At 53.4% G+C, this 20,584-nt stretch overlaps 8 protein-coding genes and 1 pseudogene across 9 annotated transcripts, besides 1 other annotated feature; 6 read left to right on the top strand and 3 right to left on the bottom strand.

The window, feature by feature from the left end:
• Window positions 1-149: 149 nt before the first annotated feature.
• Window positions 150-2,306, bottom strand: NCS54_00015200 (Hypothetical protein; the record flags this gene model as incomplete). Its single annotated transcript, XM_053145808.1, has 1 exon — window positions 150-2,306. The coding sequence occupies one exon, from the start codon at window positions 2,304-2,306 to the stop codon at window positions 150-152; it is 2,157 nt and encodes a 718-aa protein (XP_053001783.1).
• A 1,547-nt stretch (window positions 2,307-3,853) lies between these two features.
• NCS54_00015100 (ER lumen protein-retaining receptor) lies at window positions 3,854-4,645 on the top strand (the record flags this gene model as incomplete). The annotated part of the gene is made up of 4 exons (XM_053145807.1): window positions 3,854-3,878; window positions 3,931-3,989; window positions 4,039-4,105; window positions 4,152-4,645. 4 exons carry the CDS (start codon window positions 3,854-3,856, stop codon window positions 4,643-4,645), a joined length of 645 nt encoding a protein of 214 aa, XP_053001782.1.
• A 576-nt stretch (window positions 4,646-5,221) lies between these two features.
• Window positions 5,222-5,837, top strand: NCS54_00015000 (Transcription initiation factor TFIID subunit 10; the record flags this gene model as incomplete). Its single annotated transcript, XM_053145806.1, has 2 exons — window positions 5,222-5,386; window positions 5,433-5,837. 2 exons carry the CDS (start codon window positions 5,222-5,224, stop codon window positions 5,835-5,837), a joined length of 570 nt encoding a protein of 189 aa, XP_053001781.1.
• Window positions 5,838-6,076: 239 nt separating this feature from the next.
• On the bottom strand, window positions 6,077-6,527 carry NCS54_00014900 (37S ribosomal protein S19, mitochondrial; the record flags this gene model as incomplete). The annotated part of the gene is made up of 4 exons (XM_053145805.1): window positions 6,461-6,527; window positions 6,393-6,408; window positions 6,159-6,341; window positions 6,077-6,110 (listed from the first exon to the last, which is right to left on the bottom strand). Exons 1-4 carry the CDS (start codon window positions 6,501-6,503, stop codon window positions 6,077-6,079), a joined length of 276 nt encoding a protein of 91 aa, XP_053001780.1. The 5' UTR covers window positions 6,504-6,527.
• An 832-nt stretch (window positions 6,528-7,359) lies between these two features.
• Window positions 7,360-8,455, top strand: NCS54_00014800 (Cellulase domain-containing protein; the record flags this gene model as incomplete). Its single annotated transcript, XM_053145804.1, has 3 exons — window positions 7,360-7,545; window positions 7,593-7,729; window positions 7,777-8,455. The coding sequence occupies 3 exons, from the start codon at window positions 7,360-7,362 to the stop codon at window positions 8,453-8,455; spliced, it is 1,002 nt and encodes a 333-aa protein (XP_053001779.1).
• Window positions 8,456-9,414: 959 nt separating this feature from the next.
• NCS54_00014700 (J domain-containing protein) lies at window positions 9,415-10,531 on the top strand (the record flags this gene model as incomplete). The annotated part of the gene is made up of 2 exons (XM_053145803.1): window positions 9,415-9,931; window positions 9,978-10,531. 2 exons carry the CDS (start codon window positions 9,415-9,417, stop codon window positions 10,529-10,531), a joined length of 1,071 nt encoding a protein of 356 aa, XP_053001778.1.
• Window positions 10,532-11,943: 1,412 nt separating this feature from the next.
• Window positions 11,944-14,433, top strand: NCS54_00014600 (MINDY-DUB domain-containing protein; the record flags this gene model as incomplete). Its single annotated transcript, XM_053145802.1, has 1 exon — window positions 11,944-14,433. One exon carries the CDS (start codon window positions 11,944-11,946, stop codon window positions 14,431-14,433), a length of 2,490 nt encoding a protein of 829 aa, XP_053001777.1.
• Window positions 14,434-14,846: 413 nt separating this feature from the next.
• NCS54_00014500 lies at window positions 14,847-17,119 on the bottom strand (annotated as a pseudogene). The gene is made up of 3 exons: window positions 16,979-17,119; window positions 15,839-16,931; window positions 14,847-15,790 (listed from the first exon to the last, which is right to left on the bottom strand).
• Window positions 14,847-17,119: a sequence feature.
• A 1,788-nt stretch (window positions 17,120-18,907) lies between these two features.
• On the top strand, window positions 18,908-20,542 carry NCS54_00014400 (Hypothetical protein; the record flags this gene model as incomplete). Its single annotated transcript, XM_053145801.1, has 1 exon — window positions 18,908-20,542. The coding sequence occupies one exon, from the start codon at window positions 18,908-18,910 to the stop codon at window positions 20,540-20,542; it is 1,635 nt and encodes a 544-aa protein (XP_053001776.1).
• Between the last annotated feature and the right edge of the window lie 42 nt (window positions 20,543-20,584).

Raw genomic sequence — 20,584 nt, 5'->3', positions numbered from 1 at the left:
TTGGTGTAATTTAGCCATAAAATTTGAGCGGAATTATAGATTTGATTGTCTATCATAATCAACTCCTTTCTCAACTACTTTACAGACATCATAAACGCCTTCGTAACCACGTAAAATCACGTAAACATCCATGCCAAATCATCAATCTGTTAGTCCCTACCAAAATCTCTCCCGAAATACGGATATCCTCCACTGCTCCCCGTCGAGCTTGTGCTCATGCTCACTGACCTCCCAAGCCCCCCCATCTTGCGAACCGTAACCGCATTGAACTTTTCAGGCGTGAACCCAAGTCCCCCCTCTGGATCGTAGTGTCTGTCTTGGTACAGCCACCGTAGGTGAGTCTGCCAGTCTACCCACAACTTGGACGTGGGAAGAGCGTCACCGACTCGTTCGAGAAGCCCGGGGGATCTCTGCCGCATTTTGTGCATGAGAAGCTGTCGCCAACACTCGGCTGGACGCTTTGCGTTGGGGATGTTGTGATTCCGGCTCAGATACCATGCCATGTTGACGCACAACATGTCGTTGTTTTCTTGGGTGATGAGCTCGCGTATTTTCTTGACGAAGCTGGGATGCTCCTTTTTGCTCTGATTCACACATGCCATCGCCTCATCTGGGCTAAATCCCTCGCGAACCTCTCGACACAACTTGTCTCGAAGCAGACCGCGGTCGGTATCAAGAGGGATCGACCGGATAAGGTCATCACCAAGGCGAGAGGAGCGTGTAACATCTGCCGCAGCGGCATCTTCGCGTTTTGAGAGACACAAGCAATACGCAAGGTCGTCACGGTGAATAGGATATTCAACCTCTGACGCAGTGCGAAGGAGGTGAAACGCATTCGAGATGTAGTGATCGCTGGGCACCCCTTTCAAACCCTCGACGAAGACGTCATCCCAAAGCTCATGAAGCCATGTAGCAGAAGCAAGGGCACGGCCAAGACCACCCGTGGCAAGGGCGAATCTCTCGCTGGCTTGCCGTTCACAGAGCTGTCTGTATAGGTATTCCACCGCTTCCATGAAGACGTGGCATCCCGGACCGGCAAGATCTCTCGGGCTACCATAGAGGTTTCGTAGTTGAGGTGCAGCCGTGACTGTGTTGAGAAAATCAGTGCAAGCCTGAACCTTGCCAGACAGGTCTCCCTTTTCAAAGGCTCGTACGTAGGTGTTCAATGCACGGATGTCATCTGGAGATCGTAGCTCCAAGGCTGCCTCGATCCGCTCAATAGTTTGCCAATCAACCCTTCGAGGCTTGATGCACATAGTGACGATAAGTCCAATAGCCTCGGAGCCTCGGGCGATGGCACGATCGACAACAGTCATGAGACTGTCCATTATATGTCGACCGTTTTTTAGGGGTAAAGTGTCGGCAGCCGGGCTAAAAATGCCACAGCATGAGTGTCGTAGAAGATGACGCTGTTGCCCCCCTGTAGTATCTGGTCCCTCCAGATCCAAAACCACAACAAGTCGATATCGATCTTTCTCAGAGAGCCGTGTCTCCCATTCACGGATCCTATCGAGGTTGGGTTGCCACGGCATCCACCAGTTTCTATCAGGCAATGCGTAGCGGAGTAGGGCTTTGGCAGGGAGGAATGCCAGTTGACTTGCCCCGGCCACCAGCCTGTATGCAGAATGCCATTGGCAAGAGTCTTTTAATTCGTTTAGCTTGATTCGGAGTTTCTCCTTGTAGTCGGCGTAGCACAGCATCATTTCGACCAAGTGCAGTGGGAGGTAGTCGTCGAGGGACTCTTTTCCAATATGGTGGAGATGCCCTAAGATCGCTGGGAAGGGTTCTTCTGGTTCGCGTTCTTTGACTAGATTGAAGAGAGCCTTGGCAAGAACGGGTACTTCGTTAGGGACAAATTCGTGTCGTATATCGCTTGCCAGGATCAGAAACTGGAGGTAGGCTCGGGCCTGGTGTAGGAAAAAAGGACCAGGAATCTCGCATCTTCTAAGTGCCTCCCGCACCTGGCCACGGGCGCCCTCGTGTGAAAAGGCATGGAAACAAGCAAGGACTCCAGCCTCGAGTGCAAAGCTTTCGTTTCTGAAGGGATCCAACTTGCTGACCAGCAAGATATCGGCGTCCAGAGTTCCAGGTGTTACTCCACGATTGAAGAACGAGTTTCCAAGAACGTTGAAGCCGTTGCCTAGGACGCTGTTGGCCAGGATGTTGTTTGTCAAGGCCTGGGCCTGTTGGAGCGGGAACTGATCGTAGCGTCCCTCTTTGAGACGATCGACAGCCCCTGTCTCACGGATTTGGTCATGCCAGGAGGTTCTGAACGCGAACCGCGGGGAAGTTGGTGAAGACGACATGTGGATGCATAGCAAGAGACGACAAGAGTAGCGAGTGATGTGCCCAAGGACAGACTTTGTGTCAGTCGTGCTGGGTTCTGGCCTTAACCCATCGTCATGCAAACGAGCGTCGGTCCCAGCTGTGGTTGAAAGCCCAGGGCAGGTGTTAGTTGGTTGAGAGGGCTGAAGGCAGCCGACAAGCCTCCATCACTTGTGAACTCTAGGACGAACAGCACTACGGATAGACAGCGAGCATTCGGCTGCCCTCAGCACAGCCCTGGTGGCGACTAGAAAGCGCCGGTGACCGCTATCAACCCCAATTCTGCCCAGGCTGTGAATAGGCCGCATGGTGCGCAAATTGCTGCATGAGGTGAAAGACGGGATGGATGCAAGTACCGTCAGGTCACTCAAGTACAAGGCACTCTGCAAGGTATTCGGGACTAGTAGATCAAAGCTTGGCACAGCGCTTAAGGTGGAGGCAGGGCACCCAGCGAATAGCGTCAAGCTGGGGAAGCCTCTTGGCAGGAAATCGTAGCGTGGCATGGGGGGGGTGTTCTGTTAACACGGCTCTCCAACAACCGGGGGAGAGGCTCTGCGGATATGCCGGCAACTGATTTCTCGGTGCCCTTTGCGAAAAGAGGCTTTGCACTTTGAAAACTGGATGAATGACTCTCAACGCGTCCTCACATGACTGGGCCATGGGCCATGAGCTGCTCCCTTCTTGGCGAACGAGGCTTTGTCTGCAGAGTTGACTCGTATCCTGAGATGCCAGGTTTGCAGTTGTGGCTTTCAATATTTCAGCCAGGAACAGGAGACTGACAACGAGGTTGTGTTGCACCAGGTTGAGGCTGAAAGCTGTGGTGTGATGAGAAATCAAGACGGGTGATTCGAAGCCGAGACCGAGGTATTGGGCTGAGAAATAGAAACAAAGATGAGAGGAAGCCTCGTAGGAAGCCAGCTTGAGGGTTTGGCACATCCTGTCTCGTCACTCAACTGGCCATCTCCAGCATGTTGCCGACGTAGGCAGTGAGAAAGGTCATTGCGTCATTCATGAGTGGCCCTTTGATGAGGCCCAACGTTCAAATCTCGATGGAGCAAGATTCTCTCAGCCAAACGAGGCTGCAAAACCCCTACGTGATCCTCATGATGGTGATCTTGTTGAGGAGAGGGTATCTGGGCATCCCAAAGCGGAACGGAGAAAGACGGATGCACCAGCCACATACATGACACACTGTGGCTAGTGTATGTGGCTCACCAACCACATACCAGCGCATTACGTAGCTGCAAGGTCCAATAAGCTTGCTATCGCGTCGTGTCCTTTTTCCGGCCGAGTCGAGTCTCGAGATTCATGATCATCCTGCTCCCCTGTCAATCTCTCCAGGCTCAAGCTTGCAACTCTCAACATCATCCACCATCACGACAAGATTCAATTGCATTCGGTCCCTCGCTTGCGTACGGTTCAGCTCCTTCATATTGTCGCCCGACGCCCGCCCGCTGCGCTTCTAGCAGCTCTCTGCGCTCTTGCCCCTGTCTTGGTCTAGCTTCGCGATAAGCACAACACCGCAATCATGTTGAACATCTTTCGCATCCTTGGTAGGTTTCGACGTGGAAGAGCTTGAATGACTGGCTCTAACGGCTAGCGCAGCGGACTTTTCGCATCTCGGCAGCATCTTCATCTTGCTGCACAAGATGGTGCAGTTGAACGTTGGTTCTCCCTTGTCTTTGATGGATTAACAATGCTGACAATCACCAGAGCTGCTCTGGCATCTCGTTCAAGTCCCAGGCTCTTTACATGTTTGTCTACGTCACTCGCTATCTCGGTACGACTCCCGATACCTCGATCGCCACGTCTCTAACACCTCGCAGACATCTTCTCGACCGATAGCATCTACAACTTTGTGTTTAAGCTCCTCTTCCTCGGTTCGCAAGGATACATCATCTACCTCATGACCAACGCCTACAAGCCAACCAACGACCCCAACGTCGATACCTTCCGCGTCCAGTACCTCCTCGCCGGTGCCGCCGTCCTCGCCATCGCATTCCCCTATTACTACACCTTCTCCGAGATCCTCTGGGCCTTCTCCATCTGGCTCGAGGCCGTGGCCATTCTCCCCCAGCTCTTCATGCTGCAGCGAACCGGAGAGGCTGAGACCATCACCACCCACTACCTCTTTGCGCTCGGCAGCTACCGCGCTCTCTACATCCCCAACTGGATCTACCGATACTTCAGCGAGCCCAACCACAAGGTCGACTACATTGCCATCATTGCCGGCATCATCCAGACGATCCTGTACAGCGACTTTTTCTACATCTACTACACCAAGGTTCTCAAGGGCAAGAAGTTCAAGCTCCCCGTCTAAGCGGCCAGAGTACCCACAGAACCTGTACGAGCAGAGCATCAGGCTCAAGACGCGTCTCGGTCGCGTTAACATTGACATTACGATCAAGAAGCCGCAAGGCAAGGTAACGGCCGCTATTCTGGCCACGACGAACTCCGGCTTCAGGAGATGCATGAAAGGCGTTGGTTTGGGAGGTCGACAAGGCGGTAATCAATGGCGTCGCCGTTTGGCTTGGAGATTTGGGGAACGGACCTTCGATTTAACGAAACGGTAGTCAAAATAGAGTGGAGTCTATTCATGTTCCACATGCTGCTTAGATTCGAGATGTGTGTCCATGGAGGAAAAGTAGGCGATGTGTAAGATTGTGAATGGCCAGTCGGCCATAGTAATTGAGTTTTAACAATGAAATGATGCTATTTCTTTCGTTTGCTTTGCCTATTGTAATCTATTGTTTCGTTTGACTTCATTTGGGAATGTTCACGTTCAGACAACCCATGACATCAATCACGTGATATCGAACTCCCTTAACGCGACATGCTACACCTTGAACATTCAACATCAACATCGAAACACACCGCAATCATCAAATCCTTCACGATGGCTAGCGACGCGCCCGAAAAGACAGAGCAGTCCCCCGCTGCGCAGAATGGCCCTGCTGATGCGGCGCCGCCCGCTCCTACGGTCCCAGAGTCACGACTCCCGTCGCGCAAGGATACGTCGCTGCGAGAGTTCCTAAATAAGATGGATGACTATGCTCCCATTGTATGCTCCCCGCGCTTCGCATCTCGACTCATCTAACCGTCTTTAGATCCCCGATGCAGTCACTCACTACTACATGACCAAGGCTGGTCTTCCTCCCCCTCCGCAAACCGATCCCCGCCTGGCGCGACTGCTTGCCCTCGCCACCCAGAAGTTCATCGCCGACATCGCTGCCGACGCATACCAATACAGCCGAATCCGCGCATCGTCCAATACGAACAACCCCATGGGCTCACTCGGCGCCGCTGCCGGATTCCCCATCCCCGGCCAGCCGACCGGTCAGCCTGGAAACAAAGACCAGAACAAGGGCGCGCCGCTCGGAATCCAGCGACCGGGCTACGGCGGTGGTGGTCAGGGTGGTAGCCAGAACAGAACGGTCCTCACAATGGAGGATCTGGGCATGGCGGTTGGAGAGTACGGCGTCAACGTGAAGCGGAGCGAGTTCTACCGCTGAGTGTTGTTGGTTTTAATTACAACTGGAACGAGTGCATACGGTCAAGGTGTTTTTGGGTTCAGGCGTTTACGGAGGTTTAGGGTCTGTCAAAGATATCAGGCCAGTATAACATTTTGACTGGCCGCAATAGATTGCTTTCATGCGCGAATGGACATGTTCGTTGAATCATCGTGCTCAGTGATGTTACATGTAATGTTTGTACATGGGTATACCCAGATTCCGGCTCTTGCTTATAAAGTCTACCTCTTGTCCCAAATGTTGGGCTTCCGCGTCCTAGAAATTCTATGAGCCAAGATCATCACTCGAGGCTATAGCACTTACGGTGAAAACTCGCCGAGCTTGTGTCCGACCATGTCTTCAGTAATGGTCACCTCATGGTAGTCCTTGCCGTTGTGAACCTCGAACTTGAGACCAACAAAGTTGGGCAGAATCGTGGCAGATCGGGCCTGCGTTCGTACGGGAGGGACCTTGTCGCCGGGGGACTTGGGCCAGACAATGGGGAGGCTATCGAACGTTAGAAGGTGACGGTATTCGAGTCGATCGTGGACGGCTTACGGCACAAGGTGTGGGCCTGGGAGAAATTGTCAGTTATTAGAAACACGAGGAGAAATCAATTGACTCACCCTTCCACACAGAGCGCTTAAGGAGAACCCGTGTCGCGTACATTGTCGCTAACACACCTTCGTCTTGGGAAATTTCAAGCCTCCATCTCCAAAGCCTCGAAATGCGATCGGCTCCGCGGCAGGGGTGTTGTTTTTCCGGGATGGTGGGCGGGTTGATCCGATGGCCACGTGACCTCCCCTTTCGTGAACGGGATCTCGGCATCGGTTCATTAACCTGAGGGTCGAGATGATGTCGAACGGAGAAACGACGCCCACCAACGGGACGAATATTGATGTTTCGGCGAGAGACCACATCTTTAAATGGTCATGCGACTTGTCTTGCGATTCTTGTGCTTGTATTCAGCGCTCTTTTCTAAGACGCTCACATGATGAATACCAAGTGGTTTTCAACCCCTTAACTTAACACTCGCCATGAGTCAAAGGGTATATCATAATGCTTCTCAAGAGATCCAATTCATACCTATCTTGTATCTGCACAGTACGCAACTCTACAATGTCAAAACGCATTCGATCCTTCTCCGATCTACCCGTGATGGAAGTTTATTGAAATATCAGGGGCCCCGGCTCCTGTTTCAGACAAACAAGCACGGAGCCACCTCTTCCCGCAGTGGACGGGCTTCCTTTTTCCTTTCCAGGATTCTAGATGAAACCTTGCGCACATCGGCCGAGTCTACCAAGGCAGTGGGCGCACTGAGGAGCCATCATGGCTTGTGGGTTGACGATCCCCTTGTCATATCCCACTGCAATGAATCTGCTGCCGCCAGCGTCAGTAGCAGAGAAAATGGCCTTGTTAGTACGAGTATATATACTCGCCTTGGCTCCCGAGTAGTTTTTGGTTCTGCATGGCTCGTTGAACGATCATCCGACACTCCTTTACAACAGAGAAACTAGACCAAACAATGCTGTTCACTGATATCCTTCTCGCAAGCGCTGGCGCTTCCCTTGCTTTCGCCGCTCCCTGCACCAAGCGAGCTGGAAAATTCATATTCACCGGCTCCAATGAGTCCGGTGGTGAGTTTGGGGAGGGAAACCTCCCTGGAAAGCTCGGCACCGACTACATCTGGCCAGAGACAAGCTCTATCGATGTATGTTTCCACCAGTTGTGAATCTGGATGCGTGTTGACAGTTATAGACGCTCATTGGCACCGGCATGAACACCTTCCGTGTGGGCTTCCGCATGGAGAGAGTTACTCCTGATGGCATCACGGGCTCCATTGATGAGGACTATATCAAGGGCCTTGAGAGTGTTGTCAGCCACATCACTGGCCAGTAAGTTCTGTCGTGACTCCCGTTCGGATTGAAGACTAAGAAAGCAGGGGCGCATATGCCGTTCTGGACCCTCACAACTACGGCCGCTTCGCCGGCAACATCATCACGAGCACAGACGACTTTGGCACCTGGTGGTCCAAGGTAGCCAAGCGCTTCGCTAACAACAAGCACGTCATCTTTGACACCAACAACGAGTACCACGACATGGACAACTCCCTCGTGGCCAAACTCAACCAGGCTGCCATCGACGCCATCCGCGGCGCCGGCGCAACTTCCCAGTATATCTTTGTCGAGGGTAACTCCTGGACCGGCGCCTGGTCCTGGGTCTCTAGCGGCAACGGTGATGCCATGAAGGACCTTAAGGATCCCCAGGACAAGATTATCTACGAGATGCACCAGTACCTCGATGCAGACTCGTCTGGCACATCCGAGACGTGCGTCAGCACCACCATCGGTGTGGAGCGTATCAAGGAGGCTACTCAGTGGCTCAAGGACAACGGCAAGAAGGGCATCCTCGGCGAGACAGCGGGAGGCGCCAACGAGCAGTGCTACACGGCCGTGCAGGGCGAACTCCAGCACCTCCTGGACAACTCGGATGTCTGGACCGGCTGGCTCTGGTGGGCTGCCGGACCCTGGTGGCACGACTACATGTTCAGCATGGAGGCGCCCAGCGGAACGGGCTACACCAAGTTCTTGCCCAAGATTAAGAAGTTTATTGCTGCTTGAGGTGGTTGCTGCTGGTCGGCTGGGGGCGGATTCGATGTATATACTTTGTATCAACGTACATAGTTTCTTTGTGTTAAGTTGTTGTCTAAATGTCTTTCTAGCGTCTGTGATATTCGTGATTGTTCAAGTGTTCAAAAAGAAACAGTTTGATCGCATTTGTCCTATACAAGCCCTTGTATACTCCCTGATGCGCCTCTCGGTCTGAGAGGGCCTTCCCCATGTTGAACTGCGACTCTTATATGTGAAGTAATGCGCGATAAGTACTAAGATAATGCGATATCTGCCTGATTAAGAAATGCGAATGTGCGTTTAAACTGGTTAGTATCACTTGCGCTTTGTCCAATTCTCCCCTCTGGAATAGGGTTGGATTTAGTGGGTATTTAGATTCCTCATTACCTCAAGATAGGTTTCTATTTTCAACGCGTCGACTTTAAAGAATGTAATTTCTATGCAATCAATGTCACACTGTTAATGCCTAACGGCACTCCTCTCGTCTTGAACCAATTACATGAAAGATGTATCTTACTTCACCTTTCGTGTAAGTGACACAGGGTAGGTAACTAACTGACATGACACCAAGTGGGGATATCACGTGAATGCCGAGATGTCGAGATGGCAACATTGGTGGTGAGAGCCGGCTCCCCAGAGACCGGGGATTGTCCGACTGGAAAACATCAAATTTCTGGCATCCATTTCCATCGCCGTTGCAACCTCTTTTTGGCTGACTCTGCATGTGGCTCATGCGACGTTGATACTTCACAAAGAAGTCGAGTCTTTGACTCTACTCGACCTCCGGCGGAATCACATCTTCCGACCCTTTGTCTTTGAAGAAGCCACCTTCACACTTGGCGCCGCGACCGACTTCAAACAGCGCAGCTGTAGCATCATTATTGCTCCTTATACTCGACCTACGATCAACTTAACAACTTCGAAGAATCTTCCCCACCCCCAGCGATCAGATGCCCAGCGCAACCGCTTCAGGAGCCGATACAGGCGGTTCGGCCCGCTCTCGCGATCACAAGCAAGGGAATCAGGGACGAACCTATACGCCAGACCAGGAGGCAGCAGTTATCCGCATTCGGAGATGCGAAGCCACAGCCTTTTACGATATTTTGAACCTCGAGAGCGTCAAGGCGACATGTACAGAAGCGGAGATCAAAAAGGCATACCGGAGGCAGTCGCTTCTGACCCATCCTGACAAGAATGGACACCCTCATGCGGACGAGGCCTTCAAGATGGTCAGCAGAGCGTTTGGAATTCTGGGCGACAAGGAAAAGAAGGAAAAGTTCGATCGATTCGGCACAGATCCTGATAGTCGATTCGCCAGCGCTCAGGCTAATAACCCCTTCTTCTCGCAACGAGCCGGCGGTGGTATGAACAGAGGCGGCCCCATGTTCGATGATGATTTGACCCCTGAAGAGATGTTTGCTCGCTTCTTTGGTGGTGGAGGGGGGTTCGGTGGCGGTCCATTCGGAGGTGAGTAGATCAGTTTGAGTGCATGAACCATGCACTAACATTGCAGCTTTCGACACAGGCCCGCAGTTTGTCTTCAACTTTGGCGGAGGCCCCGGTATTCGAGTTCATCAGTTCGGTGGAGCTAGGCCGAGGACGAGACCGCGCGAGGCCAACCAAGGCCGACAGAACGAAAACAACGGCATCCAGACCCTCCTGGGTCTACTACCCATCATCCTGTTCTTCATCCTCCCGGTCATCACCTCGCTCTTCTCCGGCGGCTCATCCTCGTCAACCTCTGCTGGACCTCGTATGGTCTACGACAACCCCGCGCACCCCTACACCGAGGAGCGCAAGACGCCGAACCTGAACGTCCAGTACTACGTGAATCCCGACGAGATTGCCCAGTACAATGATGGAAAGCTCAATAAGCTCGACCGAACAGCTGAGCTCAACCTCGTACGACACTTGAAGGCAGAGTGTGAAAATGAGATGATATACCGGCAGAGGTTGAGAGATGCCGCCCAGGGATGGTTCTACCAGGATCCCGAGAAGATGGAGCTGGCCGAGGCGTATACGATGCCGTCTTGCGAGCGACTTCACACGCTGGGGATCGGTCGATGAAGAACTTGTACAAGTCAAGCAGCGCTTGGGCGCGCCAGTGGATATAGTTGTATGTTTCTTGTATCGGGCCTTGCCTTTGCTTGGAGTTGGCGTTGTTGGCATTTCTGGGTCTGCATGGCGACGACGAAGTTGACGAGTTGGAATTGGCACGTAACGAGGGGCAATCGCACCCATGTAATCAAGATATTATCTGGCACGGGGCTGTTGGGCCAGAAGACTGGAAAGACAGCGAAGTAGAGTATATCGCATGGGGTGATTCAATGGATTGCTCGTCACTATTTGGGGCTGCCCATCAGTCATTTGATATATCGGCTTGCCATTATCAAGGAGTTTTGGGGGGTTACAGCTCTGATGCTTTATACCATGGCTTGTGAAAGAGTTGCGGTTGGAATTCCACATCCAACGGTTGTCGTTGAGATTGGAGAGTTTGGCTAGTCTCAACGTCGGTGGCATCTCAACAGACCGTTGACCATTCCAATATAATTGGTGACTGGTCTCTTTCGGCCACCTATATTCGCTGTTCAATATCCATCATGTAATAAACAAGCGAGGGTAAAAGTGGTTGGGGTGTAGTTTGTTCATGGGTCAAAGGATGATCATCCCACTGGAGGATAGAAGTGTCAAGCTTGAGATGGGTGGATGCACTACCACCAATTTCTAGACCAATGAATGAATACTCTAAACAACCCAATATACAGCCCACGCCCGTAGGATTATTCCAAGATTATTGAACATCTGGCATCTCAACTCGGATATCGGATCACGACTTATCACGACACGCAAGGTTGAACGACACGCCCACGTCATCGCTGTGGCGGCCATGATGTGGCTGGCCAGCTGGGTCACCGGGTGGCGGGGCAAGCTCCAGGCAACCGGTCAACGAACGCAAAAGCTTACCCGACCTTCTCTTTTATAATCAGCCTGGAGTTTTCTCTCTGCAAGACACATTTGCTTCCCCCCAATCACAGAAGCCACATTGAGCGAATTGTTCACTTTCAACGTACGTTGCACCGCCACGGAAGATCAGAGCGGGACCCGCCTGCAACCCAGTGACGACACCGCACTTCAGGGCAGCCCACCTGAGGTTCCCCGAGACAAACAAGACGTAAACCTCAAGAAAAGGAGACAACGACACATTCGAACGACGAGATTCATTCCGCGCTGAATTCTACCTCTTTCCCCGATTTTGGCGCCGCCGACTTCATGCATCGAGCGTCCGGCGCTTCCAAAACCACCTCGAATCACTTCCCCGCAGTCCGATTGCTGTGGTAGCGCAGCAGCAGGTCACAGCTGGCGAGGCGCTGAGCTTTATCGGCGGACTCCTGCCCATGACATTGCTTTAATCCTTCGATTTATTCATCTTATACCAACCTCGAATCAATTCCGAACAAGAAAAACCTACACTCGAAGCCATGTCGAATAATCCCTGGGCTGATGGAGGGTCCGAAGGAGGATGGGAAGATGTTAGGCCACGCCGCGATGGACAAGCGCCCTCTGCTGATGGACGAGATCCTCAAAGCGCCCCCGCAGCGCTGAGGCCTGGCGGTGCCTTTGCTAACTTGGAGGCGGAGGAGGAACATGCTTGGGGAGAACCTAGGAGACGACCAAGTGACGGGCAACGTCTTGAAGGTGCACCCGCCTTCCTGAGGCCAGGAGGGGACAGATCCGAGACGAACCCATTTCTACGGAAAAAGGTGCCACAGAGTCAGGATACAGCTCCCTCGGAATCCTTCTCAAAACTCACACTCGACGAGCCCAGCACAAACCCGTGGCAACCAGCAATAGTCGGCCAGAATGCGCCGACGCCGCCGCCGCCACAACTGGCTCCGAGCTTGTTGGACGAGAATACCAAAGATCCTTGGGCGCCAACACCACAGCCACCCATCTCTGGATCACCGGCCTTGGTATCACTGCCCTCGGGCCGAGAATCGCCAGCCTGGGACGAGGATCCTCTAGGAAAGAGCACCAAACCTCCTACCCCGCCTATGAAGCTGACAGAGGAACTCACCGGAGATACCCATGTCTGGGACGAGATAGGAGACCCGAGCAAGGGTAAAGCCAAGGCTGCAGGAGCTGGATCAGCATCACCCGATGACTGGAACTTGATAGACGCAGAGCCCTCGACAAGCTTTTCCAAAGAATCCGCAGAGGATAAACCACCGCTACCACCTAGACGACCGACAGAGCCATCCGCCTGGAAACCTTCACGAGAACCGGTAGACGGTAAGACCGAGACATACCAAATCAAGAACATCCGATGGCACGACGCGACCTCATCACAAAACCCTCGAACATCACCAATCCTGATCCAGAACGCAAATGGACCTTGTCCGCTTGTGGCGCTGGTGAACGCCCTCACCATGACAACACCTGCCGATATCGAGGACACAGCCCTAGTCCAGATCCTCCGCTCTAGGGAGCAAGTCAGCTTGAATCTGCTCCTGGATGCCGTCTTTGACGAGCTAATGTCACCGCGGAGGACCAGCTCTGAAGATGCCCTCCCTGATGTTTCAGACCTGTATGCTTTCTTGCAAAGCTTGCATACGGGGATGAATGTCAACCCACGTTTCATACCAACGGAGAGTATGGTGAACGCCTACAAGCGGACGTCGCTGACACATTTGCACCCTACGGAACGTGGTGATTTGATACCAGGAACCTTTGAGAACACGGCCGAAATGGCCCTTTACGCTACATTTTCGATCCCTCTCATCCATGGATGGTTGCCACCCAAGTCAGAGCCTGCGTATGAATCACTGGAGCGACAGGCCGCTTCATACGAGGATGCGCAGAACCTGCTATTTCGAGAAGAGGAGCTGGAGGAGAAGCTATCAGATCCTGAGGTTGGCCTCACCGAGTCAGAACAGCAGCTTTACCAAGATGTGATGATTATCAAGGAATTTCTGGAGACCTCGGCTACTCAGCTCACACATTGGGGCATTGAAGTTATCGGCAAAGCTATCCGGCCCGGCACCTTTGCCATCTTGTTTCGAAACGATCACTTCAGCACGCTCTACTGTCATCCACAGTCGATGCAGCTTCTCACACTGGTTACAGACGCAGGCTTCAAGACTCACGAGGAAATCGTATGGGAGACGCTATCTGATGTCAACGGAGAGAGCACCGAGTTTGTGTCAGGAGATTTCCGCGTTGTCAGCCTTAGTGGTGCTGTTCCCGGAACAAGTGCAGGAAACTACAACAGCAACGATGGAGGAGAATGGACAACGGTGCATAACAAGCGCGGCAAGGCCCGACATGAGGATGAACCTCCGATGAGTCCTAGTACTGAACAGGAGGATCGAGACCTGGCTCTTGCATTGCAGCTACAAGAGGAAGAAGAGGAGAGACATAGAGCAGAGGAGGCGCGCCGGCGGAGGGAGAGTATACTTTCGGAGCAGTACATTGAGCAACAGGCTCGACAATCGGGACCTGCGAACCGTGGTGGCCGAGGAGGCCATGGCGACCAAGCTGGTCGAGGGGCTCCAAGGGGTGGAGGCGTCACCAGACAAGCCAGTGGTCTCGTACCGGGCCGAACCAGTTCTTCCAGTGCACCAACGACAACCATGGCCACCGCACAGCCTCGACCTGCTCAGCAAGTAGTCCGCTCTCTCATTCCTCCTCAGCGACAGGGCGTCACACGACCCGCCGAGGAAGCGGGTGAGGATGCACCTCCTTCTTATGAGCAGGCAGCTCAGGACCAGGTGTATCGGCCGCCGGTGGGCCATCCGAGCCATGCTGACAGCAGCGCCGACATCTCGAGGCAGTCGACAAGGACGGGTTCGGTATCTATGGGACAGCGACAGGCGGGCCAGTCTGCGGGCAGACGGCCGCCCGTTAACCCCGCGGCGGTGATTGGGAACAGTCAATCGCAGCCCAAGGACAGGGACTGCGTCGTCATGTGATGAGTTACGGAAGGGTATTTGGAGTTTTGGCGTGGGAAACACGTATAGCACGGTGCTATTCAAGTCATGGATTGACAGACGAGTTTAAATCATCCTTGAAACCATCACCTTTTTGCTTCTGGACCCTTGTCTGAGACGACTCCACCACGCACCCTCTACCGTACGGCAACTAATGATTACGAAAGAGCCACGTCGATTATGGAATGCTTAAGTGATTTGTTTGAAATATGATGGGCGTTTTTTGGAGACTGGGTGTGGGAGAGGTTGTACAGCTACATCTTCAAGTTAAAGTGAGACTGCGTATCTCGGGATTTTCTTCATGCTCCCCAACACCATTTTGTCATAATGGATTGTAATCTTTATACATCTTGACCCGGGTATCCTTTTCGAAAAAACCACACAACGACGAGAATCTACCTCCTCCGAGTCCGCATCGCTGGCTTGGGCGCCGGCGCAAACGCATCATCATCCGAGATCTCATCGTCGCTAATCTCTACAGCCTTGCTCTGCGTGCCACTAGCCTGTGACTGTGAAAAGTTTAGCTTTGTCTGCCGCGTGCTTTTAGCAGCTCCTCTCTTTGCCGTCGTCGTCGTTGTGGCCTTGGTGCTTCTCGTTGCTGCGGCGCGGCGGGTTTTTGGTGGTGGTGGAGGAGGAGCGGGTTCTTCTTCTGACTCCATGACTACGTCTTCTTCTTCCTCTTCTTCACTGTCTTCGAAAGGTTTGCGACCGCGACCTCTTGCTGGGGCTTTTCGTGCTGGTGCTGCTTTGGTGGTACGTGTTGCTCGCTTAGCAGGCTTCTTTGGTGGCTCCTCATCCTCATCCATCAAATCGACATCCTGCTGGACTGCTGCCTTGCCTCGTCCTCTTGCAGTCTTGCGTGCAGGTGCGGGTGCAGCAGATGCACGTGCGGAGCTCGTACCCTGGTCGGCAGCAGCGTCCTCGTAGGTCCAGGCGTCTGGTTCGTTCTCCCAGCTGCCGTCAAAGTCGCTGTCCCATGTAGCGGGCTTTGGTTTGAGAACCCGCTTGCGTTCCGCTTGGGTCGTGGGGGCCCCGCTCGCTTGCTCCTGCTCGATCCTTGTTCGGTATATCTCCATGGCGCTGTTGAGATCCTCGTCATCGGATTCTAGACCCAGCATCTGTCGGACTTGACCAGTAAGATGTTCTGATACAAACAGCTCCATTGCATGCTTGTCGTCCTTGGTCACAAACTGCGTTACAGCGTCACCAAAGGGACCTTGTGGGAGAACCTTGAGGGATTGTGCTGAGAGAAAGTCCTGGACTAGACTCTCGACCTTGACTGCGTCGCTACCGTCAGCCAGGGCCTCGAGAGCGTCCGGATTCACCGCAGTTGTCTTGCCTGCAAAGTGTTAGTAGCCATTCGTCATCAAAGCTGAGAGAAACTCACGTTGTGACGTCTTCTTGCGGTAAAAGTAGACAACGTCATTAGTGTTGGCCACCTTTCCGACAAAACGATTCGAGAATCGCTGGGGGTTCTCAATCTCAAACTGTCCGCCATCTGTTGCTGTGTACTCCACCTTGAGTCGAATCAAGGGGAGCGGTCGCTCTTCCAGAGCCTCCTCATCTGTCTGGATCGCCTCCCAATCGGCGTTGGCCTCTTCAATCATCTCCTCGACCACTTCCATCAGCTTGCGCGTCACCTCTTGGCGGTTCTCCTTCTTCTTGTCAAGTCCTTTGAAGTTCTTATCCTGCGAAAGGACGAGTTCTCGAGTGACAAAGGGTCGCACGGTCTTAAGCGGAAGCTTCTCAACCTTGAAGTCTTTGCCCGTGACGCTGAGAATAGCGACATGCTTCTGGACGGCTTCGCCGGGTACCAATGAAGTGGCAACTGAGGAGCCAGGCTGCATGACATGAAAGCCTGTCTCTGGGTTCTGGGTAGGATCAATCAAGCATTCATGCTCGTGGCCCCAGACGACAAGATCCAACCAGTCGGGAAGGACATTCTCGGGGAGATATGAGGTAGCCGTATGGGCGTGGTGGTTCTGGTGAACAGCCAGGAGGTTGAACCAGTCTGGGCTCTGGGGACTAGGGTGAAACCACTTGACCTTGTGGTCTCGAAATGTTCGAAACATTCGCTCGTCTCGGACGTTACTCAACCCAAAGAGGGCCAGTCTTGTAAGACCCTTTTGGAGGAGGATGGGCTTCGCTTGGATATTATCCGCCTCGGGAACCCGTCCAAAGTAGTTGAGCAGTCCACTCGCCTGCAAGAGGTCAAGTGAACAAAAGTTGCCCTCGCCCGAGGGATCGTCGTGATTTCCATGAATGGAGAAGACGGGGATGGAAATGTTGATATCGGGGTCTTCGTAGTTGACGTGGGGGAAAGCGCCTTCGAAGACGGACGCAGCATCGGATTGAAACTCGAGGGGGCAGGGCTTCATGCCGAGGCAATTCTGTCGAAGGGTTCGCATGACTTGGTAGAGTGACTTTCGGGAGGGCTTGTTGTCGTGGAAGAGATCGCCGGCAAGGAGAACCATGTCGACCTAGGCATGTTAGAAGAGGATGATAGGTAATTGACTGCTCGTCATACATCTTCAGTACGGGCGAGATTCAAGATCTCGTCAAAGGTACGCCAACTGTCATCCTTACGAATGGGGTCTCGTTCTTCGTATCCGACATGGTTATCGGTTGCAACGAGGATGCGGATCGTGTCCGCCTCTGCGGCTGTGAGCTAGAGATAGCGTATGGAGAGTAGATGGGCTCATACCGGTGAATTCGGGCATCCTGGAGGTTCCGTTGGAGGCTCTTGGTTGTTTACCAAGGCCGATAGAACGCAAAGACGGAGTGGATGTACTTTACGCGGGTGCCTTGGGTAGGAGACGCGAGGAGGTGAGCTAAGGGTGACGCGACCAATTGCGAAGTCACGTGATGACCCGCCCATCCACTCCTCCAGCTTAGCTCCAGCTGGATGATGTGACGGCTCACCTTTTCGAGCGCCCACACAGCTTCTGGATTGGACAAGGATGATTCCAGAAGTTGGGACTAAAAAAAGAGGGCAGCCCATTTAATTTTTCGATTGGGGCGGGCGCGCGGGATCTTGCAGCGGGAGGAGACATGCTGGGCCCCTCGAGGCAAGCTCGCTAAGGTAGGGAAATATTGGGGAATGGCATCAGGTCAGCTCTTGTTGACACTGTTCTTTCGGACCCGTTCCGCAAGGGTGACATGTCTTTTTTTTGTCGTCCCGTCATTGTCTCTGATGGATTGTGACGCAGGGGGATGCGCGATGTCACCTTTGCCACGTTGAAGGGTATGGAGAAAGCTGGTTGAGGATGAGCTTATCAATGTAACTTATTATCTGGCATTGCTGATCTTCGTGTTTAGTTGGACTTGGGACTTGACGATATCACGGCGGTACAGGCGCTTCCAAAGACGCAATGGATGTACAAGTCAGCACGTCAACCCCTCTCTAGAACCGAGCCCTGGACCCAAGATGGCAGCCGTCTTGACATTTGACAGGTCAGCCAACTCCAAGCCACGTCCCTCGCTAGCCATCAAGAATAAGACCACCACATGGCGGCAAGTGGACCCTTTTCAGCACGACCCCTTTGACCATCGCTTCTCCCCCCCCCCTGCTTCTCGTTCCTGACCATCCCGATCCCCCTCGTTCCCAACGGCGCGGCATATTTTTGTTTTTTGCAATGTGTGTCTTGCTTTGCTTTTTGACAATGCAACCGAACTTATATAAACTCTCGGGAGGGCCCGTCGCGTCGTGTGTGGCTCCCCCCAGATGCTGTTTTGCATATCACGACCCGGCGTCTCGGGAACAAGACATCATCGTGTACTTCACTCAAGACCAGGCCGGAACCTGGACAGAAACGTGCTCTCGTGGCGCCAGACTGAAGAGGGTCACCATCTGGCCATGATCCCAGCGTCCCAACTACTAGACTCGCGCTCGGGACCGTCTGTGCCCCCCTCCCGTCATCCATATCCATCCTTATCCTGCAGCTCCCGGACCTTTTGCCCTCTTGTCCCTGGCTCCTTGTTGGTTCGAAACCACGTCTTGGATTTGATTTAACACTGCATAAACAAAACCCATTGGTTTGACCAGATTGCTCAGATCCCCTCATCTGACCCCCCCCCTCTCTCTCGCTAACCTGCTTTTGTTCTCTTGCGGCTTGGCTTGCGGTCCCCCTCTTCTTCACTCCCTCAGCCCAAGGTCCGTTCGCGAGCCGCCATCTTACGATACTCGATACTCCCGCGATCCACTTGCGCCTTTGCGCATCGACTACTATTTCTCTCGTCCACTTCCGCTGCATCAGTTCCAGCTTGATTATCTTTTATCTCATCTGACTTTATATAGCCAGTTCCTGCAGCTTATTGCTCCAAAACATCTTCTTCTCTCCCCGTTCATATCCAAGTTACCCCGGCTTCACAAGTCGCATCTTTCACCCCGCGCTTCTCTCTTATAACCCCCGATCCTTGATCAAAGCCTCAATCACATCCAATCGTACCACAGGCCATGCATCTCGTCGCCAGGATCGACCGGGATTTCCTCCACGGAGGGAATTTCTGGTCACACAAGAACCCAGTCTTTTCCATCGAGATCCCCTTCTTCTGGCGCAGACGCCCGCGCCTGTCTCTGGGAGATCTGCCCGTTGAGATCTTTGCCACCATCTGCCGCAACCTATGCGCCCACTGCCAGCGCCAGCACGTTGTCGATCTCCCCCCTGACGAGATCGAGTGCGTCCTCGAGGCTCAGCAGGCACTTTCGCGGCTGAGCCGCACGTGTCGCCGCTTCCGCAACGTTGCCCAGCCCATTCTCTTTCACTGTTACCACTCGGGGAGACAGCCTGATCTGTCGACAAGTCCCGATTGGTGGGGTGATACTGAGGCTAGGAGGCGTGAGATTGAGACTCTCGAGGCCTTTTTGCGCACACTCCTAGAGAGGCCGGACTTGGCCAAGGAAGTCCGAGCCCTCGCCTTCTTTGCGCTTAGAGAAGTACAGGCTCGCGAGGTATCACCCGAGACACAAGCTCTCTTCCGACAAGCAGGCGAACGTGCTGGCTTTCGGGCTCTGCCTTCGTACGACCATGTCGAGCCCAAGTGGTTACAAGAGGCCGCCATCATGGCTGCGCCCTTCCTTGAGCAACTACTCATCTACCGGTCGTCATCAGAGGGCTTGCAGTACTTGAGAGACTCACCCTTTTACCTGCCCAACCTCAAGTATTTGGTACTGCCTGGTCAGGGTAAATACCCCGACGAGTGCTGTCACATCCAACAAATGCAAGATGTCCTGGCCAAGGCGCAGAACCTCGAGGTACTGGCAGCCAGCGATGCTGACTGTGGAACTGATATCCCCCTCCGTGAGCGCTTCCGCACAGAGCCGTGGGATACAGCCCTCTCAAGTCTCCGTCGCCTATCACTCCACGGCCTAGATCCCGACAACCTGGCCAAGATCCTCCGCCGTAGTCCTGTCCTAGAAGACCTAGAGTACTTTTGCGACATGGACAAGTACACCGTGCTTCAGCACGACCACCTCAGCCCCGTTCGTCAGTCATTACGACGGTTGTGTTACACCAGCACAACATGGGAGCACACAAGCGGCGGCGCCGATGACATGATAGAGCAAATATCAATGTTTCTGCGTTGGGACACGTCTCTCCGCGCCGACTTTAGCTTTGTCGATTTTCCGCGCCTTGAGATTCTCGAGGTTGAGCAGCTCCTCCTCTATGGACCTGTGTTTGATGATGAGGAGCGGTGGCAGCGGTTTGATGGCATGAAGGAGATTGGTCCCGAGATCTTTATGGCTAGTCTGCCCTCGTCATTACGCATCCTGCACATCGGTATGGTACTCGCCTGGCCAGAGCTCCACCGCGATCTCCTAGGCATGACAGAGAAGCTATACCGGTTCCAAAACCTGAGCGTCGTGGCCGTAGACCCCTACGAAGCACCTCCTCCTGAACAAGTCCGAGAGCTCGAGGACGCATTCGCGTCAAAGGGCATCGTGTTCCGGATAGGACAGACGACGCAGGTGCCCTTTGGGAGGGGTATGCTGGGCGTGAGGCCGGGCCACCCGGAGCCTCTCGGGGGCAGGGATCTGCGGTTTCCCCTGGATCATAGGAATCCGGGGCATTGGGACTTTTTGGATTGGTAGATGGGGGGTGGGCTTGTAAGAATAGTGGTTTCATGGTTTAAC

This window comes from Fusarium falciforme, chromosome 1 (assembly GCF_026873545.1).
Source record: "Fusarium falciforme chromosome 1, complete sequence".
Classification (NCBI taxonomy): domain Eukaryota; kingdom Fungi; phylum Ascomycota; class Sordariomycetes; order Hypocreales; family Nectriaceae; genus Fusarium; species Fusarium falciforme.
This window is presented reverse-complemented; position numbering and strand designations above follow the sequence as displayed.